At 39.5% G+C, this 26108-nt stretch overlaps 1 protein-coding gene across 1 annotated transcript in view; it reads left to right on the forward strand.

Moving 5' to 3' along the window:
- Window positions 1-1075: 1075 nt before the first annotated feature.
- LOC140228707 (G1/S-specific cyclin-D2-like) overlaps window positions 1076-26108 on the forward strand; it is a 29620-nt gene continuing 4587 nt past the window's right edge. Inside the window, exons 1-4 of the mRNA XM_072308982.1 lie at window positions 1076-1582; window positions 4149-4364; window positions 11640-11799; window positions 16458-16585. Of these exons, the coding sequence (XP_072165083.1) occupies window positions 1361-1582; window positions 4149-4364; window positions 11640-11799; window positions 16458-16585 (726 nt within the window). The 5' untranslated portion in view covers window positions 1076-1360. The remainder of the gene's footprint in view (window positions 1583-4148; window positions 4365-11639; window positions 11800-16457; window positions 16586-26108) is intronic.

Raw genomic sequence — 26108 nt, forward strand, 5'->3', positions numbered from 1 at the left:
CTTTTTTTTTTAAGAGGCTGTACAAACAAAGCTTGATATCCATACTCGGCGGATCATTCTACGATAGAATGTGCAGCGACGTTAGGATTTTTTGTGGGGTTTTATTATATTATTTGGTGTGTTTGGGTTTTTTGTTTGTTTGTTTGTTTTGTTTTTGTTTTTTTTTTTGGGGGGGGGGGAGGTAAGTAAGAGAGGGGACATCGGATCGGACGTTTCTGTGATGCGCAGTCCTGCACAGTAAATATGTGGGCGCAGCAACAGATAGCAATGTTTAATATCAATTAAGTCGGTGTTTAATTTAGATGTAACGAAATTCGGGCACATTGTCATAAGAAAATGGCTGATGACAGAACCGTCCTTTTTCCACGCCACTTCCTACATTTTCTACCTTATGCATTATTCACCACTCTTGACAGTCTGCAGTCTTGAAAATGAAACACGATGCCCTCGTCAAATGTATTTGCAAAGACTAAGGGTGACAAAATAAAGAAAAGGCATACTAGTAGAAGTGGAGGTTTTTTAACGTCAGTAGAAGTGCATGTGTACATGTAATTATGTAGTTTTATATCGCAGTCATGTTTCCTAGATGATACACGAGAAAATCTCAATTAGTCTCCTTGCACTGATCAATGATTTTTGTCGTTTAGTCCCTTAGCAAGATTAGTGTGTGTGTGTGTGTGTGTGTGTGTGTGTGTGTGTGTGTGCCTGTGTTTGTTCATTTCTTTTTCTTCTTTACGCGTACGTCTTTTAGTTTCCTGACATTCTGTCCATTATTTCTTCTTTTTCTAACAAGACCTCGTGTCGTACTCCTAGCGTGGAAGATCGCAGGGAGGAATGAATGAAAATAATGAAAGAGATTGGAGGGGGCGGAGCTAGCATTTCACTGGCAACTACTTACCAATCAGGCAGCGACGTATGTAATGGTTATTCATGAGTGCCTTGCCGACGTGTAATGCTCTCTGTACGTATCGCGCTACCTACGTACCGTAATGTACTGGTGGTGGTGCGCTGTGTTTTGGAACCGCGAGGAAAGGTTGACCGAGTATCTACGGATCATTCGGCCAGGGTGAGAGGCGAGTAGCACAGGCCAAAGTGACGACCCCGCAGAGAAGGAACGAGGATCACATTTGGTGATAATAAATATATTTCGCCTCTTGTTTTGTCGTCTTGTTTTGGGTTTGGCATTGGTCTGTTGCTGTTCTACCCTTGAGCCTGGTCAAATATCGTCGATTTCTCCTTTCCTTGGCTGAGACGTGGATATCGTTGAGGATTAATATACCAACCACCTTGACAACTTGTTGCGACCAGACAAGAGATTGTCGGTGTCAGTGGAAGGGTCTCTACAGTGCTCTTTTTGATCATGGCAGATCTTTTCTGCTTTGAACATGATGATCAGTGCCTTGGGAGACCACCAAAGTCGTATGTGGACACTGTTTTACTAAAAGACAAAGTACTAGATAACTTACTGGCTGTCGAAGATAGCTATGTTCTATCCGCGGACTATTTTGGAAGACAAACCAACTACTTCCAGCAAGAGCTGCGACCGTCTATGAGAAAGCTGGTGGTAGACTGGATGTTTGAGGTGAGTGAAAACAATTTGAATTACGCTTTTTTCATCCGCTTTTACAAAAATCTATCCATATCATTCCCGAGATCAACTCTTTATCTTTCTGTTCATGTGCAAATTGTGACTTTATACCTTCTGAATTATTTATGCCGAATTTAACATGAAACCCGTCCCTTCGAACATGAACTCACTTTGAGCGAAGTTGCTACATGCATTTTCCCGTTGAACTGCGCTCTCGCTGTTACTCGTGTGGGGATTGGCGTGTTAAAGTGCTCATTAATATCACTTCTTGGAAGAAATAACAAATTGTGTTCATATGAAAACTTAGATTATTAATCATTCTTGAGCTTCATACTTTAAAAAGTGATGATTTCTCTTTATGGACAATTTTTTCGAATTTCCCCATATGACTTGTTGAAATGCGACTTTCTTCGCGGAAGGCCAAAACTCGCCCGCCCGCACTGTTGTATGTAGGGGCCTATCTCAATGGCAATTGGTATCTCCACTTCTTCGAGTGTGTGAGCTGTCGTGTGACTTCTGGGTGGTAGAAAGATAGACTGCATGCATCATGCATGGGCTGTGTACATTTTAGTCTAGCCATATAGATTTCCCTTTCTTAATCTTATTAATCTTGTTATCTTAACTTATTTGTGTGTGGGGAAATTCAGGGTCTATTTAGCAATGAGGTGATCTTTATCGATTTGAAATAATGTAGGCCTAGATGATCTATTTATTATTTTTAAAGTGAATTAGAGGTTTCTAGGTAATGTAGATTCTGAATTTAAAAAAAAAAAAAAAAATTTTAAATAACTTATATTTTAGAAATCTAGGTGACGAATCGCCGAGACTGGCCCACGCCCACTGAGACAAGCATGACACTGCGTTCTTAACTTCAAGTTCTAATTAGGCCCCAGATATTACAACGTTCTCTACCTTAGTCCTTAGATTCTAGAGCTCTAATTGTAATGACTAGACATAGGTCCTACTATTTGCCTCTGTTTGAATTTGTCAAGATGGTGTGTAGAATTTTAGAATCCTCTGAAACTTAACAAGGGGGATATTGATTGCACCGAAAAGTGATGGATGTTCCAACGCCACTATCTATTCTAGTCTACTAGTCTATGTATATGATCAGACAAGTAAATTTTGTAAGAAGGCGAGGATATTATGCTTGGCGACCGACTTTAATCTGCGGAATAGCAACGCAACGGCACAAAATCTAAAATCAACCATGTGACGGGAAAACGTGTTTAAAAATTAAATATTTTACCCATTAGGCCTACTTTTTAATTTAATTCAATGTTGGGGTGATAATAATATTCTTTTTTTTTCTGTCTTTGGCTCGCATTTCCATGTAACTTGCCAGAAACTATTTAATATTCCCATGTTCCAATCAGTCACTATTTCTATTTTACTGACTTTTGAATTTACATAAGATAAAGAGTCTAGAACCTAACTAGCTGTAGGTTTCTGATTATAGATGATATCTTCTAGTTTCAATCACAATAACTTTAACCCAAACTGAGAGCGTTTTACTTTAACAGAGGTTTTGGGAGCCCGTATAGTGTAGAATTCTATAAATCCCAGATTAAATAGAGGGCTCTAGACCTTGTATCAAGTTGTGTATTTACTAATGTTAAGCTCCACATCGACTTTGGCGTGGTTTCATCAAAAAGAAATAGAGTTTAGATATATCTAGATATATGTGTGCTGCCAAGAGTCAAAATATGAGGAAGAACTTCTTTGAACCATTTTTTTTTTCTTCTTTTTTTTTTCTTTTCTTTTTTTTTTTGGGGGGGGGGTCTATATTCAACAGGTAAAGATCTAAGCCTAGCGCAGTTTCAGTCAGTTTTACTGTAGGGACTGCGACTGTAAACCACTGACTTCCGCGGTCTCAAAATACATTAGGAGTCGAAGAGCCCTTTCTGAATAGTAGAAAGATGTCGCTTTTTTATTTTGCAGAATTGACCCGTAGGCACCCATTCATTGGATTAGAATTTTCTATAATTCTTGTTACAACCAAACTAGATCGGTGATGGCCGCAATTTTGAGTCAGTTTCTAGTAAATTCTAGACCCCAGCAGATCTACGACCTGAGACATCGAATGCAAAGGAGAAGAGATCATGAAGACTACCATAATGGGGAAAAAAAAACTGCTGAAGATTGTGCATGCAGTGGGCGTGGGGAAGTGTCCGTTTCCTAAATTTGATGATTTTTTTTTTACTGCTAAGCGGCTTTTTCCCAAGGATGTCCCCTCAAATAAGGTAGATACCCTATAATTTGGTGAAACTACTACCGCCACCGGTAAAGGACAGCGGCGCCTTGGCCGTGTTGGCGCGCTGGCTTGTGAAGTGGTTAACCCATTGTTTGTGTATTAATGTGGCATGCTTTACCTCGATTCCACATACCGAATCAGCTTGGTTTGGAGTGTGAGACCACATTAGTATAGTACGCGTAGACTGGTACTTCAGACTGCTAACCAAACCGCATGCTTATGTACTGTTAACATGAGCTTGAAGCAAATTCCCACGACATTCAAGTGATTTTTGCTCTTTTTTTCTCTCTTCCCATGTTCATACAGGTATGTGAAGAACAGCAGCGCGAAGAGGACGTGTTCTGGTGCGCAGTGAATTACATGGACAGGTTCCTTTCTATGATACGGATACGCAGATGTCAATTCCAACTCCTTGGTGCCACATGCATGTTCCTGGCCTCAAAACTCTTGGAAACCGTGCCCCTCACCTCCGAAAAACTGATCATCTACACAGATCATAGCATTACACTGGAACAATTATTAGTAAGTAGAATACCCAAGACCAAAGAAAAATAAAGAAAAGTTTGGATTGTTCCGGTGTGAGGGCATAGTTGGTTTATTATTTATAATATCGATATGGTGTATGCTTTGGTCGATTTTGAGGCGTGAAATGCATTTTTTTTTTCTTTTCTCCGCGCATTTCAGTGCAGTGGGATTGTCCGGCAGAAGCGGGAAGTATTGAGAATGGGTGGATCATGGAGCTAGCTCCATGGGTGGATCTGCAAGAAGAGCGGGAAGCTAGTGTGTGAAGCATTCATGCCATTGATTAGTGCAGTTTTTGACAAGATTTCCCTCTCATTTGAGTTGAATGACGAAAAAGGGAATCCAATACGAAATGTGTCCCCAGCCCACGTTCCGAGAGGAATCAGGTTTTTTTCTTCTTATTTTTCTTATTTATTTATTTTTTATTCGCGACTGGATTTTCGAGTCTCTTCATCAAGCGCGTGAGTACCTATTAGTTATCGATCTCTCTTTCTTTCTCTCTTTAATATTACTTCTAGTACAAGTTTTACTTTTATTTTATTTTATTTTTTCGCTTGTGGTTATTATGTTCATAATTAACTAAATGTCTATGGATTGCTTTATCTTTGTACTGTAGAATTCATGTCGGGTCCACTTTTAGAGCAATGTGTATGTTGGTAAACTTATGTAAATGGAGGCGAGGCTCCGGCTCTATTTGAACACGTTGTCGAAGATTTATAGGAACAGTTCAGAGTCGAGTTCGTGTGCAAACGTGCGCGAATGTGAGTTCGTATTTCGTTGAGCGAGAACAGTGAATACAGAACTTTGCGTGTGTTTGTGAGCTGTCCGTGGTGTGCATGTGTGGTTGGATGGTGACAGCGCGCGTTTTGTGTGAGTATAGTTACATGTACATGCATGCAGCATGTTGCTGTGTTCCCAGGTGAGAGTAGCCGAGTACACACACACACACACCGACTGTATCGTGTGACGATGGCAGCGGCATGCCAGTGCCCACGGCCAGCTAGCACGGCAAGTGGGTAGGTGAACTGCAGCTTTTGCCGGCGCGGCATGCAGCAGTTCGCCTGATCTCCCGCGTGTAGGTACGACACGGAAAAGAACTGGTGAAGCGTCTGATTGCGGAGGCGTGCGTTAATGGGTTCTGCATGCAGCATGCAGGCGGCGGGTGTGTGCATGTGTTGGAGTGTGTACTGTGTGGTGTGTCACTGCACCCTTGCTTGGTACATCAGTGGTATTCATGTGATCATCCGGGCATGATTGTGTGTGTCGGGCGCTTTGTTGTGACGGATGTGAAGGCATGCGCAATTAGGAGCTCTTCTATTGGCTGCGCCGTTCAGTTTGCCCAGGGGCCGCCAAATGCAAATTCGTTGTTGACGGTAGCTGTTGCGTTATTTCCGAAATGTATTACTTTATAGGTTCACTCATTAGAAAGTTCAACTGCTCCCGTTCACACACAATCAAAACAAGGTCACGCACGGATAGAGGTACATAGCAAGATTAGAAATGTATCATTCCGTGCGCGACTTCCTTCCGTAATTGTTTTGCTATTTACTTTTTTTTCCCTTGAGTAATGTTTGATGACTAGCACTTTGCTTTGGTATAAACTCCATACTACATGTTAAATGTAGTCCTACGGGAGGCATGTTAGAGTGTTACGAGTGTCAGATCTTAGAGTGCTCCGACTACAGGGATGATTGTACATTATTATGTACACTGTATTGTTGAATTCTTTAGATTATTTTTTAATAATTTTTGGTCGGGTTTCTGTAGCAGTACATTGCAGTTAATCAGGGTGATAAATGTGAACTTTACTTTCTTGAATCACTGCCACTGGTAAAATATACAGCAAATATAGCAAAGAAATGATTTACAGATGTAGGTTTAATTTGGGAATTAAAGTCTTACTACTTAGCTTAGATACTAAAAGTTCCTGATTGAGCAATTTCAGTTACAATGGTCACTAGATTATGTTACATATAGTTGAATGTAATTCATTTTTCCTATGCTAGTTGTCTTTTTTCCTAAGTAGCTGTCCTTTTCAATTTCCAGATCATTGTTTTTTTTTTGTTTTTTTTTTTATCCCCATACAAATAAAACATTATGCAGGTTGTTGGGTGGTGTGGTTTTTTTTTTTGGTTTTTTTTTTTGGTTTTTTTTGTTAACTAAGAGTAATTCAGGAAAACTCCCAAATTTATTAAGAAACTACTGAGGTATGTAAATAATTTTATGCGATTTGTACCTGGATTATTAGCTTATGAAAGTGCTGCAGTCCAGAAGGTTCCATACTATTTATTTTCAAATGTGGACTAATACATCAAAGAGATAGGAGTTCTTCCTTGCAGGTTGGTTTAGGTATGAGAACTAAGCTCTTTCTAAAGTTTGCCTGGCTTGACAGAAGAAAGGAAATGGCTTTTGAAAGAGCATGATTGCATCTTTCTCATGAGAATTGTTTATCTTTGTGTCTTGGATAAATGCTGATTATTGGTGTCCAGTGACTAGAATGCAGGAATGGTAAATCAATGATTACTCTGTGTGCTTGTGGTTGCTTAATTGCTTCAACTTGTAGGTGTCGATGTATGATACTGTTATTTCTTTGAGATTGTTTTGTTTCCGGTTCGTATGTGTGTGAAGTGTGAGTGATATGAACCCTACCTGTGTTTCCTGCTTCGTTGTAGCTATAGAGAACATTACACACACACACAAAAAAAAAAAATGTATATATATATGTATATATGATGCACCACGCGTTACCCCGGGGTACCGTAGTACCCCGGATTACCGCGTTGTGTAGCGCCACCTCACGTCCATTCGAAAACAGTCAGAGAAAAATGCATGCACTGTGTGCGTGTACATAGTCCTTCCCATGCCACTGCATGTTATACTATGCGTGCATGAAAGCTGCGATACCACTAGCGTGTGCTTTAGTGTAGTGCAGTGCAGTGGCTAGCGCGCGCCAGCTCCAGCACCAAAATAATTTCCTCTTTTTGGCACTCAGGGTACAACCTTTTTAAAAAAATAAATAATTCAACAAAATGGCTGATTTTTATTTGGTACCCCGGGATACCATTTATGTCATCATATGTATATATATATATATATATATATATATATATATATATATATATATTTATATAATTTCATCAAACGTGTATACTGTGGGAAAATACATTTCTGCAGAAGTCCCCCAAGCAAGTTAAAGGTTTTGAAGGCTTGTTTTACCATTTGTCATACCTGCTCTGTGAATGTTTTGCCAACATTGTGCAAAACTATTCAATTATTCATAACAGTAGGTTTGGTGGTTGTTGTTGTTGTTTTTTCAATCCCAGCAAAGAGTGTCGCATATTTCTGAAGATACTTTATCAGTAGAATTTTGTTTTGTTTTGATAAATATTTTGATTTTATTTTGATTTTGATAAATATTTACTGGTATGTAAGCTTATCAATTGCCAGCGAAGCAATGCCCAGTTTTGGATTGATTTATTAAAGGATTTGCGCAGTAAATAGATGTAATATTTGACAACTATGTACCAGGAGTCAGAATGTGTTGTGGGTTTTCCATGAACCCTTGCTGACCTGTTTGATCGATGACTGGTTTTCTACTTCAATGTAGCCTGTATTTTACGTCTGGAGTCTCTCCAAAAAGCACTTAGCATAGCATCCTCCTCTTCCCCATTGTATCTGCCCCCATAGAGAGACCCATTGATGCACCAAACAAGAGATTATGATGGCTTAGCAATCCTTAATTACTATTGAAAAAATAAAACTACAAAGCCTGAACATTCATTCAGCTGGAGTTGAACCTTCTGGTGACCACAACACCTGGCATTGCTTACTGGTCAAATGTGCTGCACCCCCCCCCCCCCTTGCCCATTCATGGCGAAGTTGAAAGCCAAGGTACAAAGACAGTTGACTCATGCAAGGAGGGCTATTATCAGCTACCTTTCATACTACTTAGATAACTTGCTTCTATTGAATAGACAAGGCTTAGCAAGGAAATCATCCAGTCTCTTCTTGTTAGGCTCATAAAGAAGGAGAGCAGACAAAAGAAGAGCAAGAGAACAACCTGATATGAAAAGAAGGTTTGCAAACGGCGAGTACACCAAATTTTTGTTGCAAAACTTAGTTGTACTGACCAGTGTTTTTTGATGGTAAGAGGCACATAACAATTAACATTGATTGTAATCAAAATAAAAATGCCTAGATTTCTTTTTATCAAGTGGACTATCATTTATCTCATTTATTGAACACTTTGATCTATAAGAATGCAAATTAAATCAGCAAGAGGAGAATGCTGTATGTGAAGAGAAATCTACCAACTTGTAGCACATACACACACACACACACACACACACCACACATATACAACCAAAGTTATGATTTACAGTCTTGTATACAACTTGCTCTCAACGCCAAAATTGACTTGTGAAGTAACCTGAAGGGGAAATATATCCTAAACTTCCCAGTGATCCCACACCGCCTGATATTCTAAGATAAAAATAACTTCATAGAACTGTATCCTGGTTAAATTTTATTTTCAGAGTGTCACATAATTATCCTGGTCTGTTCTCATATGTATTTTGTTCTCTGTTGCCTCGTGAGCCAACAGCTAAAGTCAGGCACTTTGCTGTAATTGGCAAGCACTGCCACTAAATACAAAGATTGTAATGATGCCACGTTGTATCACAGGCGTGATTGATGGCATTAGAAACAGGATGCCGGATGTGGTGGTGCACTTCGTATTCAGGTTGCTGTTTCAATTGCCGGAGATTTCCTACTTTTGTGTGCCGCCTCGTGCCAACATTATTCCTCTTGGCAAAGTCTGCATTAGAAGAAAATGGAAATATTAAATAGCATCTACAGTGTAACGCTCTGCTATACGACACAGACATTTCTTGAGGGATTGTGAAACAAAATGAGTCTTGTGTCTGGAAAGTCATTAACACGTGGTGGCTGCAGCATGCAGGATCTTCGTCTTAGTTCACCTTAGGACATTTAACTCCTACCCTCAACCATTCTGTCTCAGTCATCGGTCTCCAATTCCACGCCAGGATTTTTTTTTTTTTTTTTTTTTTTTTTTTTTGAGCAGAGACGAGAGAGCTGGCTTCCCAGAAATGCTCAGACACATTTAGAGTATGATGGAAGGATGTGTAGTAAGAATTTTGCTCCATTGCCCTATTTAAAGGAATGGTATGGTTTTGGTTGAGGTGGGGGCTTCAGGTGTCCAGTTTTCGTGACATAATAAATCTTTTACAAAATATTAAAAAGCATACAATTCTAAGAAGAATTCAATATTTATTTGATGAAAATCAGTTTTGAAATGGCTGAGATATCCGAAAAACAAAGAGCTCCTAATAAAAGGTTGGACTTGCCTTTTATTAGGACCACTATGTTTTACTTTTTTAATATGTCAGCCATTTCAAAGCCAATTTTCATAAAATAAACCTTGGATTCCTCTTAGAATTGTATCATGCTCTTTAATGTTTCATAAGTGGTTTCTAATTGTCTCACAAAAAGTTAGATTCTAAAACCCTGTCTCAAGAAAAACTGTGCCATCCCTTTAATGACCAAAGTATGTCAAGATCAATTTCATTCTTCGTCATGAAACTATCCATGAATCATATGGCCTAAATATCTTTCCATGTGTGGACTTTTGTGCCTTAAGGAGTCAATGGAGGAAATGCTAAATATACACCTTGTGTAAGTTTTCTGCCAGACACAAATAGCAGGGAACTGGTGGAGATTTTCCGAGGTCCTCTTGAAAGCTTACCTTGTCCAAAAGCATATCCAATTCAAAACTAGAAATTTGTCACGAGAAGTATTCCCGAAATTCAGAGAAATAGAGGTGCCATGGTTAGAATAAAATAGACATTTTTGCATATATGAACTCATTGTTTATCCTTTTCCATCATAACTTGGGTGTTCAGTGGCATTGTAATTTTGTTTCTGTCTTTATTTTTATTAGATATTTTAGTGGGTGTTGGAGTAATGATGTGAACTGTGATAACGCATGCACTTTGTTGTACAGTGTGATCAGTCTAAACACTGATCCCACATGACTAGACACCACAGTGTGTGTGTTGTTAGTAGGCTTGTGAACTTTGCTGTCCTTTGTGCACACTGCCTTGGTCCCTGTGTAGAGAGCGCATCTTGATACCCGTTGCCTGTGGCCGGCAATCCCTCTTCGCCTTGTCATTGTATCTGAAACACTGGACACCAAAGTACCAGTATCTGTTTGTGCTCTTCCACCCCCTCCCTCCCCCCCCCCCCCCAGCATATCAATTGAAGAAAAAAAGAAAAGAAAGTATTTACATGTATAATTGCGTACACGTATATATATATATATATATATATATATATATATATATATATATATATATATATATATATATACAGTGTTATAGTTACAAGTTTTGAGAACAATACATGCAAGTAGTTTTATGCAGGGCTGTTCCTGTGTGGCAGTGAATTTCACATTTTGCTCAAAGTCACCATGAGGTAGGCATGCAAACCTTGAGCAATGAGTGCAGCCTTCAGTTCAGAACTAAAATGTGAGAAGTAGCAGGCTTTTCATGTACGTGTGTGTATTAGGAGGTCGATCAGTGGTACATGTCAAATGTCCACAAAAAGGATACATTTATTCCTTGAACACTTAAGCAAGAGAGTTGCACCCCGAAGGGTCATGGTTGACTCATGGTCATTTTTTAATTTGTTTTTTTCAACATCATGCTTATGTATCATTGTTCTATACCTTTTTATTTCTGTTCTCTTTTCTGTACATTTGTTTAAATTCTTTTTGTCTATAGAAAACTATGAATAGTAGTAGTAGTAGTAGTAGTAATAATAATAATAATAATTATTATTATTATTATTATTATTGTTGTTATTATTATTATTATTATTATCATCATCATCATCACCATCATCATCATCATCATCATCATCATTATAGCATTTTTGTCAGTGCTTACTGGATTGGCATGATTTGAAGGTAACTGTTTTCCTCATTAGCTGCTTCCCCTCGGCTTATCTCATACACTGTACCATGAATTTTTTATTGATTATATTTTTATGATTATGTTCATCATTGTCATTGTTGGATGTCTTTTTTGTAATGCTGAACAAGTCAATTCAGTTCGATGGTCAATTTATTATGAGCTGAGAAAAGAGTATCATCAGTTGATCGGTCATGGATTGTCACTTGCCCATGTCCTGAAGCAGCATATTATTAATCTGTTTTCTTCTCTGCCTCTCTCTGCCATTTCTTCTCTTCCTTTGCAGAGTTTTGAGCAGCTAGTACTAACAAAATTAAAATGGGATCTGATGGCAATCACACCAAATGCATTTCTTGAGCACATTCTCCACCGACTTCCAGTCGACAAGGAGCAGGCCCAGCTGCTCAGGAAACATGCACAAACATTTATCGTGCTGTGCGCGACAGGTGAGTCCTTCTCTGTTATTTACCGAGTAAATGTACAGTGTACTCCCGTTATGACGAACAGGGTTGTAACGGCTGGAATTTTGATATTTATAGCAAAATAAAACTGGTGGTCCCGTTGGCTTCATTATAATGGGAGCTGCCTGTATTTGAACCCCTGCCAGAGCATTTGTCCAGTTTGAATCACATTTTGATGTTGTGGACAAGTGTATTCATATTGTAAAACAGTGCTTAATGTATTTTTCACATATTTTAAACAGGTCTTTAAGAATAAAATGAGAAGGCTAGTTGACTAGAATTACTTGGGGTCCTGTGTTGTAACATACTAGTACTTGTTTCACACAGAAATCATAGAGACTTATCTTAAAATAATTGCCAAGATGTCACTACAGCTTGCTATGAGTTGTCAGTAGCTTTGCACTCGTCTCTTTCCAAATACTGCTATTGAAATTGAAAAACCTTGTGGGCGAGACTGCTCAAATACCATGTGGCAGCAGCTTCAGCAGCAGGCTTATGACAGAGTGAACAGCTCCCTCTACTGGCAAGCCATGTCCTAGTGTGTTCAGGCAGAGCCACGGTCAGTCCATTCTTTCAGGAAGACAAGCGCTGTGGGGTCACTGCTGGCCGACCTCCCTCCCCCTTTGCTAAGCAAATCTGACAATTTGATTGAAATATCATCCCCTCAACTTCCTGTGAACTTGGAGATTTTCAGGGGCGACCACTCGCTATGTTGAAAGCTTCCTTGTTGAGCTTCTAAATTGGTGTCTGCTTATGGTGGGAACCATGTCTGCTTATAGGCAAGCCACTTGTTCATCTCTTTACAGAATAATTCCTCACTTCTTTCAACTTTCCGAGGCAAGGAAAGTCTTTTTTTTTTATTGTTATTATTATTTGTGTGTGTGTGTGTGTGTGTGTGTGTGCACACTTGTATGTCAGAATACTCGAGACAGTTATAAAATTTATTTGACAGCATCTAGTTTTGAAGCCCAATTATGCGGAGAGGAAAAAGTGGGAGGAGTGTCATAGAACAAGAGAACAGCTTGACAACCTTTAATCGTCGGCGAAGAGAACTCCAGAGCATGCTGGGAAAGTAATTGCCCAGGCGTCGATCTAGGGACAATGCCCGCCTCTGGAATTTTTGCCTTGGAAGTTTTTATACTACAGTATGTACAACTGAGGGTAGTTATAGGTGAGAACAGAGCAAGTGGGTGAAATACCAAGGGGAAATGTGCCACTTGCGTTATTATACCTCCGTCCCTGTAGTGCCTGAGGCATTATTAAGCTGTTATGGTGTGTGAGTACTTCAATTCATATTTGGTATGAGGGCAGTTGACATTAAGTGAAAGTACACTTGCATTATGATTACAAGTTATATAGCTGCTTCTGCCAAGCATATCCCACCAATAAAAATAGATACATGATTTATAAAAACATATATTTATTCATGTATTATGTTCAATTCTTTAAGTGATATAAAGGTATCATCAAATTTGTAAGCAAATTGAACATCATGTGTGTCCAGTAGTTTTTTCGGGGAAATGAGACCCAGGTTAGGCCTTCGGCTGATACCGTCAGAATGACGCGAGCCCACTGAGCGTGAGGTCCAGCCTGGGATCTCATGACATGGCCCGGGTAACTGATAGGGGCGGGTGGTCCTTTAGAAGTGTGCGCGGAAGTCCTGAACCTGGCTTCCCTCCTGCAGTCAAACTGTGCTGCAAGGCAGGAGTTTCCGGCTGCTCGTTCTCCGCTCTCCCCTCTCTCCTCCACTAGAGCTCTCCATTGGAGTGCCGCCAAACTCTAGCTGGATCCACTGAGCTCTTGGCTAAGAATTGATGACATTGTCCGTTTCTATTTGTGTGTGTGTGTGTGTGCTTTTTTTTGGGGGGGGGGGGAGGGGAGTACATTTTTAAAGCAGGGCTTAACTGTTTAAAAAAAAAAAATGATAAAAGCCTGTGGAAAATGTTGCAAATTTGGTAATAAGAACAAAGACAAAGAAATGTTCATTATGAACCATCCATGTTCACTCCAAACTACCATGGAATGACACAAACTTTTTTTTTTTTTTTTAAGGACACCATGACTTTTCTTGGATCATTGTCTCTTGAACATATCAGTGTTGCTCTTTTCTCTCATTTTTTTTTCTTACTTACAAAGTACCAGCATAAATATGATTCATGCAAGCCCACCCACGCACACACACCAACACGCACACAGAAAGAAGTTATCAATGCATAAAGTAAAAATCCCAGGACGGAAGAGGAAGTCAAGGTAGAATTCCAGCCTGTGTAGTGAAGCAGCGATGCTCCTCAGAGCCATCGACAGAGTTAGTTTTATTATTTTATGTATGAGATATGAGCATCTTCTTACTGTACAAGGGGATGTGAGAGACATTTTTTTTTTTTGTTTAATGTTTGAAGGTAATACATTATGTGATCATTAACAAGATTGTGTTTTAACAAATTCTATTTCCGTAGAACTGCTTTTCTGAAAGGCTTTCAGTGAAAAAGTAGTTGCCATGTTTTGTATGTGGAATGAGTCTGCATGGATTTTTTTCTTTTCTTTTTTTTTTTTTTTTAGATGATAAGAGCAATTGTCTCATTAGTTCTCAGCCTTTTCCCTATGAATGATTTGCCTAAAGAACTAGATAATGTTTACATTCTAAAATATCACCTCCAATCAGACTGCTCTTTGCTTGGTCCCAATGGCAACAGTACTCAAAATATTACAGCAGGAGTAGCAAATGGTGATGCCTAACTGCTCCCCCCCCCCCCAAAAAAAAAAAAAAAAAAAAAAAGAAGAAGAAGAAGATAAAAACAGCAAAAAGAACTTTTTTGTTAACTTCATCTTGTATGCAATCTGTACTGTCTTCCCTCTGGCCATCTCTCTGATGCTTTGTTCTGTTTTATTACCTTTTTGCCCATCCATCCTGCCCTTCATATCCAATTTGTTTCGGTACTCTAATGAAAGGAGCGATCCCAATGAAGAGGAGATAATAGAGCAAGTAGACAGGCCCTCTCACCTTTTCTTGTTACTGGCTATGGGCTCTCTAGCCCTTTCTCCTTTGGGCCTCTTGTACCCAAGGAAGTGGTCAAAGGGTTTAGTCCCCCCCCCCCCCCCCCTTTCAATCTTTTTGCTCTTCCTCTCTGGAGGAGATGCCATGTCACATTCCATGCCTATTCAAGTTGGCTTGTCAGCCATTCTTAAAGGAATAAAAGAGGGATCGGTGTAAGTGTGCTGTGTGCTCGATGTTGCTGGATGTTTTAGTGTTCCAATGTTGACCAGAATCAACCTGATACTGAACACTCATTTCAGGGTTCTTGTCTTCTTTTTTTTTTATTTTAGATGCCAATAATCATGAAATATTTAACTGTGGAAAAAAAGATCCAAAAACAGAATTATTTTTTCCCTTTTTCTTTTTACAAACTGCAGCCTTTTTGCTTGAATGGTTTGATTGAGGAAAGAAGAAAACGAGCTAGTGGTGCATTTCCAGCACATGCATAGTCTTTGTATGTTGCTATTTTCCTTCTTTTGTCTATCTGTACATCAATTGCATTTTTTTTTTTCATTGAAAAGACACTAAAAGAAAAAAAAAAGCTTTCGTTTTGATTTTCCCACGCTGGATGGTGGTACACCTAACATTGAAGTCAAATATTTCTTTCTTTGTGTGTACAGTATGTGTGTGTGTTTGAGTGAGCCTTTTTCTCTTCTCTGCCTGTTATATTGGTTTTCAGGGTTCAGCATAGGAATGTGGACTTTCATTTTGAATTGTGATCATTCACACACAATTTTCACGGACTGCCTGTTAAAGGCATGAAAATGCCCTGTCATCAATGATTTCCTCTTCCATTGCCATACACAGGGCTTACTTTCCCACCTCCCTGCTGAATTAAATGCTGTCATGTCCGCAGATGTTCAGGCAACATTTATGCTTGTAGATGTAAGAGTGCAGTTTATGGTAGAAAAATACTGGGACTACAGCATGTGATGTACATGTCTCAGGAAGTGCTCGAGCATCCACTTTGTGAAAACTAATATTCCATCCATACTGGTCAGAACATTTATTAAGTCTCACCTTAAAGGATGCTAGAGGCATCATTTGATTATATTCATAGCAAAAAATAAGTTACTTTGATGTGATAAGAGCATCGCCTATGTCCAGGAATGCCAGTTGTTGGATTTATTTATATCCCATGTTTAAAAGAGAGGAAATGAATTCATATTATGCCTCATTAGGCCTCCATTAGCACGTCTTAGCTATTTTGGGTGGATGGTTTTGAGTTGGGTTGGGATTTTTTTTTTTTGGGGGGGGAGATGTTGTTGATTTTTGTTAGACAGAAAGAAAATGCGCATAATAACACTTCCTTCTGATTCACTATCCAGTTTTATATAATTTGTTCCAAGTTTTAACAATTCTAACTGATTATTTGAAACTAAGTGGACATTGATGTGGATGACATTTGCTGTGTAATCTATATACTGTAAAAGTGGAAATTTGTGCAGTGTTGAAATTTTCACGCAATTCTTGCAACCGGAAACTAGCGCAAAAATAAAAGCACGCAAATATTTTTGCTTGCCATACCATGTTCCATTTAGTTTATGTCTTGATTCTGTTGTGCCAGTGGTTTTTGAAAATGTGTCTTTCGCATGTCTCTCCTGTACAGACTATAGCTTTGCAATGCAACCACCATCACTGATTGCGGCTAGCAGTGTGGCGGCCGCTGCCAATGGTTTACGGATGCTCATCCCAAAAGTCATGGACAGACTGCATAGGATAACAAAGACTGAAACCGTAAGTACCAATCTCTTGGTTATCTTCAGTCGAATGTGCTTCTAGAAAAAAAAAAAATGAAGAAAAAAAGTGATTTCTGAATGCTGTGGTTCAAGATCAGTAGATATATGTATATAATATATGACAAAGAGCAAAGTTAAATGAGCATTATTTTGAATGAAATGTCTGCGCTAGAATTCTTTCCCTGTGAACAATTGCTTCTTTTATTTTGAACATTTGGAAGGATTGGGCAGAGAAGTATGGACTTCTTGTGATCAGGGTTTTTACTGATGGAGAACTCTGATGCCTAGTGGTAATAACAAAATCCTGAAATGTATCAAGGGCAAAATTGAATGTTAATTTGTGTAGCATCATCGAATGGACAAAGATATCAACTCAAACAGCTATATCTACCCCATCCCACCCCCCAGATGGTAGAAAAAATGTGAAGAAACATTACTTAATAAACCTAATAGTTGAAATGAAAGAAAGAAATTATCTACGGTAGGAAATTGATGGAGTGATCAGCAAACAGCTGAAAGGGTCAAGAGATGATTTCATTATTCGACAATATTCCAGAAGTCTTATCTTCTGCCATGTAATTCTTTTCCAGGCAGGTTCAGGTAAACACTCTTATAAACAATGGGTTGTTACTGAAGGTATTTGTCCCCCTTTATTCATATATTTATCTCCATTTTGAAGTGATGTAACAGGGGAAGGCAGAGTGATAGAATTTGCGACATCTTGGAGTCCGAGTGAAAAAGGAAGTGTGTGTCCAGAACAAACTGACATTGTGTTCAGTCAAACATGCTCTGTCTAGGGGGACGTAAACCCCTAGCAACGAGCCTTTATCAAATGAGGCCTGAATGATGCCAAGTTAGTAAACAAAGGCAAAGGGAACCTAGTTCTTTTTCTTTTTTTCTTCTTCTTCTTTTTTTCTTCTTTTTTTTTTGGGGGGGGGGGGTTGGGATAGGGGAGTAGGAGGATGGCACAGGGCAAATTCGAGAGAAGACCATTTAAATAGGACTTTCATCAACTGTTTTAAGTCTTTAGAAATCTTGAACATGTGAGATATAAAGCATTAAAATTAAATAAGGAATACCCAGCTAAGGCTCCATTTGAAAATTAGAAAGTGATATTCAATGATTCCAACTCTTTTGTTTGCAGCGTTTGGAAATTTATGCAACAAAAGTTAACTAGTTGATTGAGATACTTCGCGAACATGGCCCCACTAGCCAGGCCTATTTGGATGTCACATGCCAATGTGGTGTTGTTAGCGAATGATTCTTGATTTTTCGTCACAAGTGAATATACAGCCGGGAAGGAACAAATCAAAGTGGAAACAACAAAAAAATGACAACCGAAGACCTCTTGTGGTAATCTGTAATCAAATAAGACCCCAATTTACAGAGCATGCCTTTCTTCTTTTTTTTTTTTTTTTTTTGTAGATTATGGTAGGACAGCTTGTACCATGATAACAATAAAAAAGAGGTGGATCACTTAAAGGATTTTTAGTCTCCAAATAAAACCAGCTACCTGGCATTGAAGCATGGTCTTCCCTCCACCTACCCAGTAATTTTTAATTGAATCGCAAACCAGGGAATTAACTAAACTGGATATGGACCCGCCTGATGGTGGCAAGCACTTGCTCCTGTTATTAGCTCTTGTTCTACACTTCCTTTCCATGTTTGTCTTCTAAACAGGAGCCTTTAAATGCCCATGTTTGCAATAGTTCTTCACAGTTGGTCGCTCTTTGTGTAGAGTGAATTGGGCTGCGTGTGAAATGTAAAGGGAGACATACTTAGTCTGGGATATACGCTACAGGAGGAAAAGTGAATGGATAGGCACACATTTGTCAATATTGCAGTGTTCCTAACACACATGTGTTCGTTTGTTTATTAATCATTTATTTATATATTTAATTATTTATTAGTTATTTATGTATTTATTTATTTGTTTACTTATCTATCTATTTATTGTTGGTTTAGGTTTATTTTGTATTCTGACTAATATTTATTTAGTCAGTAATTGTTTGTATCCATATAATTGCTTATTTTCTTCAGTGATAAGTGTGTGCATGTGAGCTGTTAAGTTGCAACAACCTCTGCCATTAGAGCAGCAGTAATGAATTGACATTGTTAATTGTAATGGGGTATTGACCGGAATGTAGGTAGCCCAAACTTACTGTATATCCAGCTGATACAAACAATTCAAATACCAATGAGTTGATATAGTGTGAATGTTTGGCTATCACGCGACATGTACAGTGTAGTGATATTGATAATAGGTTGGTTATTTTTCACTGAAGAATCAAAGCACTTCCAGTTGATATACAAACCTTTATGAAAATAGAATATGTGTTTAGGATGTATCAATTCCCAGGGCCGGTTTCCGATTCACATGTGTCAGAAAAAGAATTATTGTCCATACTAGTGGCGAAGTCTTCACAAGTATAACTGAAACAATGGCTCTCCAGAGAGAATCAAACCACTCCTCGGCTTTCAGAACCCGGACCGGCTGTACCGAGAGTTACTGGTCATGGAGTAGAAAGGAGTTCTTCAAGTAGGGGGAAATCCCGAGATTAAGGGAGAGTTCGTTAATGATGGTGTGAAACTCAAGCATGTCCATTTCCCTGAAGAAGCTGCCCTTTTTTTTCTTTTTTTTTTTTCTTTCACATTTCTCACCCAGTGCTCTTTATCCGCTGCCTAACCTCTCCCTTCCTTTCTCTGTCTCTCCCCCCCCCCCCCCTCACAGAAATGAAAAGTTTAGATCCAATAAAGCTTTTAGGATGTGGCTGGGCACTTCATGTCACATCCGATTTCTCGTCAGTGTTTGTCAGTGTTTACAGAGGATGGTGGCCTTCATGTCCTCAAATGCTGTATGAAATGAGAAAAGCTTACTAAAATCAAACGAGCAGCACAAACAAAGCATCATTTGTGCCTCTCTCTCTCTCTAAAGGAGCGAAGCAAGAGGTCAGAATTGTAGACCCCTGATGGTGTGGAATCCCATCTTTGTTTATTTAGAAATCCATATTGACTTACCACTTCCTACAGAAAGTATGCTTCAACTTCCCCTGCATTAAAAAGGGATGCAACTTAAGTCCCAAGAATCAGCGTTGGTAGCTAAACTGGTTATGTCTTCGGCAAAATTCACAGATATTTTTAGTGTTCAGTAACATCATTGTCACTTAGGTAGAGAAGGTGACGAATCCTGGAAACGGACCTATCGCTGGGTATAACCCTAAGAGAGGTAAACTCTGTCTCCTAATGTGAGCTAGTGAGTGCGACTCAGGGGAAAATTCCAGGGTGTCAACTCAAGCGCTGAAATTCTGCAGATTGTGTTGCTGTTTTTTTTTTTTCTTCAATTTTAACATTCCATTGTACTATAAGTATAGAGAAAAAATAATCTGCTCCACCACTTCCCATCCTTACCTGTGGGCAAACTCACAGAGATTGAGGAAGAGAGACGAGAAGGAATGGATGACCACACAGAAAGTCTTCCCTGGCAGTACCCAAAGCATTTTGATCTGACGCAATAGGCTCTCGGAGAAACCCCCCGTAGGCAACATGCATACAAATTGGTGTGAGACTGTGAAGTACTACTTTCAGGTGACAACCTCGGGAAGATTCCAAGAGGGTAATCTCCTATGTATGCCCTGGCCAGGATGTACAGCTTTTATAGCAGGACATCCTTTTCGTAGGTCTGCCTTACATCCACCATCTTCTTGACTCTGAGGTGGCCGCTCATGTGTATGGTGTCGTGATTTAGTACAATATACGTGGCAAACTGCTACGTTTTCTCTTGATAATGTGACAAAACTCGTATTCAGTCTAAGGAAGGCTTTTCACATGCACTCTGAAGGATATAGAGTATCTTTTTTTCTTTTTCTTTTTTAGCTGAGGAAAATGGGGAAAGATAAATGAGTTTATGAGAAGAATTTAAATACCCTCCTGCAGTCTGGGTCTCTGTGCTTGTGCGAACAGAATCTAAACCAGGAAAAAGGGGAACGGCTCTTTTGTGTGAAACTCTTGTTGCGTGAGCCGGATGGAAAATCCTTTCTGAAGCATGGGAGGGTTACCGGTCAGTGACACAAAGACGAGAGGGCAAACTAAGTGCAGGGGGTGACAGCGAGGGAGGTGCAGGTATTCCAGTTGGTTTTTGTTATTGTTGTTTTAAGTCAATACTATGGTGGTGTTAAGTAGCTTCTCTTTCTCTCGTGCGTGAGGAATAAGGACAGAAGAACAGAGTAACAGAGGATGGAGTAACGGGATGACCTGAACAAGTTTTATTAGAGGCTCTGCAGTGTCTTGTACCTTGCGCGATGTTGAGCAAAATGTGCTGGCAGTGCCCACTGTTCACATGATAAGAGTGCTACAAGGACTTTTCCTGTGGAGCAAGGAAAAAAACAGAACAGAACAAAACTTCATACTGAGTGAACTCTGCCAGTAGAGACAGATCTCTGACTCCATGCTGTGTAGACCAAACAAAAAACATTTGGGGGAAATATTATGTCCACCTGAGTGGCCCCCTAGAAAAAAATAAATAAATAAATAATAGAGGGAGCGTTCTGAGGGAGGGCATGTGATTTTTGTGGCTATTCACTGTTTTCATACTGTTCAATTTTTATCTGTCCTTGTCTGTTTTCTTCCCCCCCCCCCCCCTTCTCTTTCACTTTTCTGATTTTGTGATTGCTGTCACATTTTAATCTGTAAGAATCGCTTACATGTGTCTGGGAAGACTGCTACCCAGAGCAGTGATACATTAGAAAGTGCTTGAAGTGGGAGATATGCATCAATATTTTTGCTCAGCTTTGGCATTGGTCTTGCCTTGTAAACTGGTATTGGCAGAAAAGACCTTGTACCAGCTTTGTATGTGATGAAAAATATGCTACAAGACCTAGACTTTATACTGGGTCAAAGTCCCCTGTATTCATGATTACAAAGATATATCCTCAGAAGTTTTTTCTTTTGAAAAGGGGATGGGGGGGGGTCTGGTCTGTTCATGGGTTCACCAAAGGTTTGGCCCACGTGAATCGGGAGGACTTAGTTTAAAGGCAAAGATGACATATTTCTGCTCAAAGCATTCATAGTGGAGAGGCAGGCTTTGTCAAGTTTCCAATAATTAGAAGAAAGGAGTGCTCAGCATACTCGAGCAATCAATGGGTGTGCTTTCAATGCAGGCAGGAAATTAAGTGACAAAGCCAGGGAAGCCACACAAAGGTGACAAGTTCTTCATTCGTTTGTTGAGCTTAGAGCAGACAAAACCCCATAGCATGGACCCCAGGCCAGGGAGCCATCATTGGGTAATGGACAATGACCGTTGGCTGGCCATGTTCTCAATCCCTGTAGGCCTCATGGGACTTTCTTGCAGGAATTAGTGTCCCCTGTATTGGAGATCACAGCAATTTATTTGCACCCTACCACTACATGGCAAACGTCTCTGTGTATGCTGACCGTCTCTGCGTATGCTGACCGCATGATTTATCTTTTTTTCCTTTTTTTTTTACAATTATTCAGGAGTAAACTTCAAGCAAGTCATGAATGGTACTCTGTCTCTGTTGTGGCAGAGAATTATTCTCTTAGTTGAGGCTACCACTATAGTTGAGGCTACCACTGTCCAAACCTTTCTTTCTTGCACACATATCAAACCCAGTCCCACATATTACAGATTTAAGATGGCCTTTTGTGAGCATTAAGGATTTTGTGCAGTACCTGAGAGAGAGAGAGAGAAAAGCTACTTCATTTCATATGGACAACAGAGACATGACACCCTGCCGTGTTTTAATGCAATCTCATCTTTCATGTGTAAGAGAGAGTTTGTCTTTCGAGAGCCTATCCCAGACTCTGCAAAAGCATGTACTCGGGCTTGCATTTATCATGGAACAATGTAAATTTCTAGATCAATGATACATTGGGCCTCAAATGCCTGAAGTACGGAGGGTAGAATTAATTGCCCATTTCATTGCATTCATTCAGTCCCATGATACAATCAAGTCTGTTGGAAAGATTTGCCAGCTTATGCATGAACATTTGTAGACATAACAGTGAGTGCGCACAGGTAGAGCTTGACTTAAGCCCTCTTGATGTTTGGTTTTCTCATGGGGGGAAATTGTGTAGGTCCAAAATCCAACGAATCCTGCATATTTTCAATGGCCTTAAGGTTGAATTTATTCCCAGTTTATGATTGTGAAACAGATGATGAATACAGGGGTGGAGTATAGAATGGTTATCTCCTGAGTGATACTCTATGTCCACAAGGTAGTGTGTAGTCTGATTCCCAGGCTGTTAGCTATTTCATTCATCCACTTTTTAGTCATGCATAAAGGCTTGTCTCCTTTGTTGTATACAGCATCGTGACACCCCATTCATGACATTGAATAGAGTAGTATAGCCTTCGCTCAGAGCTTTTTCACCTTAAAATTGTAGAAAAGACAACACACAAGGCTAGCAGTCAGTGTACAATTGGTATTGCTCTAGTTGCTTTGATTTATCCTGTTATTTTTGTGTTTTCAGCATGACATGAAAGCTTCCACATTTTTTGTTGCAAAGAATGCATTTTGTTTGTGTTGTATAGGATATTATATCCATTAGAATAGAGTTGAAAAGGTGTGTCTGAATTGTGGGTTGTGTTGTAGGGCATATTCAACTAGCCAAACTGGGGAATTCATTGTGTTTTTCATCACTGTAGAGCTCACCTCCCATCCCCTTAAGTTCCTTCCAACCCCCCCCCCCCCCCCCATTTAAATCAAGAACAAAAAGAAAAAGTGCATTTGGGAGGTTGTTGAGAAAATTAAATCCACAAGTGATTGATGTGCTATGTATATTTTTCACATTTTGCACGTCCTCCTGCCTGACAAACTGTCCTTTTCATGTGGGTACCATGTACCGTCTGTCCAAGCTTCAGATTCTGTAACTGAGAAATGAAACATATCCCCTTCTCCCTGGGCTTAGCTCCCATGCACATTCCTTTCTCACTGGGGTCTTATTTCTGTAATCTATCTGAGAGGAATTAAGGCAAAAGAGGGTAGAACAAATAAGCCTGTGATTTTGTGCCCCTGAGTCGTGAATATTGTAAGTTTTTTTTTTTCCTCTTGCCTTTCAATGATCTCTTCACCCCACCCTAATCACATTTTTCTTTTGCTTTTGCCCAAAAGAGATTTTTTTTTTCTTTATGTAGGTTTGTTCTTCATCCTAGACCATTAGAAGATGATAGTGCCTACTACAATGCATTGATTACATGTAGTTACTGGTTCGTTGTTGTTGCTTTTCTTAACTTCTCTGCAGTAGAGTTTTGTCCCTAAGAATCTGGACAGTGAGCTATTGTAAGACTGTCTCACAGAATGTAGTGTTCATAGGCTCACCAAATGTTGCCTGCACAAAATAATGATGCCTTGAATGATTGTGCTTGAGAAAAAGCTGCTGTATTGACAGGAGACTATGTGATAAGAGTTCATGCCTGGGGTTTCCACACAAGGTATTGTGGGAAGGAAGGTATGCAGACAAGATTTGACCTCAGTTGCTGATTTCATTGACCTGTTGTATAGAGAAACTATGTGGAAGCATTTTGTGCTAGGGTTGTGTGGTCTACAGGCAAGGAACTACCCCCCCCCCCCCCCTTCAATCATTTCAATGTGTTGCTGCTTTAGATGCTGTGTTCTTGATAGGTTGTTTTTGTTGTTTGTGTATTTTTTCTTATGCTTTTATATTTGAGGGCCACTTGAGAATGATGCAACTGCTGCAGAAAGGAGCATGATACTGTGTCTTCATATTCTGAGCAGTCTTGTATATGTGGTTGCTACCAAAGCGGATTAGAAATAACTCATGTTACAGTGAATGCTACAGGTGCTCCTACAATTAGACTCTTACTCTACGCATGTATGAAATACACGAACAAACATTCACTGGTATGTTATGCTTGTCCATCATGATCCTGATGGGCTCTATATAACATTTGGTAATGATCAAAGTCAAACAAGACAAGAGGTATTTATCAAATGTTTGTGAACAGTGAAGAAAACCCCTGCCCCAAGCCTTTTCTTAGCAGTCAACCCTTCTGAAAAAAGATTTTTTTTTCATACTTTCCAATTTTATATTCAAGCAGAAAAATAAACCGTAAGGTGATATGATAGTAACCCAGATACATTGTTTTCCTGTTCTGTAGTGTAGGACTGATAATCAAGAGAAATAAAAATAAGTAAGGAAATTTCCTGTCGCTCCTTAAGTTCTCCTTAAGTGACTCTCAATCTTCCTGCCATAGAATATAGAGGACTGTGGAGTCAATGTTGTAGGGCCTTTCACTGTCCAACTTAGTTTAACTTTGTGTATAATACATATATGCATATTTATGTAGCCTATAGAAGATATTATATGTAGACCTATTCTTTGAATAGGGCAAAACAATCACACAACAGGAAAAAAAAAAAACAACAAACAACTTACCCCTTCAATGTCACTTACAAGTCTGGCAGAGGCTTGTGAGTAGAAAGCTATACATCTGCATATTATGGCTTTTGTTATTCCTCACCGCATCCGGGGTGCCTAGCCGGATCCGATTTCCAAAATATTTTGAATCAACTTGGTTGTCGTGTGTTTTAAGAGCAGGATGTTGTTCCCCCCACAGTTTAATTTGTGAAAGGAGAGAAGGATTCACAGCGTGGTGATTTGGAAATGATGAAACTGTTATGTGTTTTCTCATTTTCTGCAAAAACAGTGAAACTCCCAAAGATGTACTGATTTTATACAAGAAGAGGTACTTAAATCTCCCTTTACAAACCACTTTTAGTGTTCTGTTACTCTTCCTTGAGTGGTAGAATGAATCTGACACCTGGGTCAGAATGGAAACAAGAACAGACGTGTAATTGCTTGAAACCATCAAATACAACTGATGCCCGTTCGCCCTTGTTCTGGAGAGACTTTTTGGAAGACTTTAAGTGTTGCATTGTTTTGTTTTCACTTGTTTCACAAAAGATAAAGATAATAGAAAATGAAGTAGTTGGCAGAGGTGAATTAAGATGTGCCAAGTGTGCATTTGTCTTTGCTCTTACGGATGAATATGGGGGACATGTAAGCATGGGAGGAAAGGACTTGAGACCAATACCGCAAGCAGGTGGTAGAACAGGAGGTGACCAAGGTGAAATGAATGGTCTTCTGTAGAAGCTCAGTGTGTGTTGGAGCTAGGAGTTTGAAGGAGGCAGCAGTAGTCATGGCATACGTGTGTATCCAGCAGCCATCGCTCGCTCCTTTTCCCACCCCCCACCCTTCCAAAGTGTCACAAAATGTGTACTTTATTGAAGAGTAGAGCCCAGCAGTGGCACTCTGGGTCATTTCTAGGTTCCTATCGGGTGAGGAGAGAAAAGGAAAACAGAGATAATCTCATAATTTTGATAAAATTCTCACAACTGCGGTGCACTTCATGGAGATACTAGAGAAATATGACTCAGTGTGGGTCTCCGCCGAGTTTGTTGTCATCCGTTGCCATGGTGACAGCAAAGTATTGGGTTATCTTTCCCCCTGTCTGCCTCGAGGGGAAATCATTGCATCTGATT

Source organism: Diadema setosum, chromosome 5 (genome assembly GCF_964275005.1).
Source record: "Diadema setosum chromosome 5, eeDiaSeto1, whole genome shotgun sequence".
Taxonomy (NCBI): domain Eukaryota; kingdom Metazoa; phylum Echinodermata; class Echinoidea; order Diadematoida; family Diadematidae; genus Diadema; species Diadema setosum.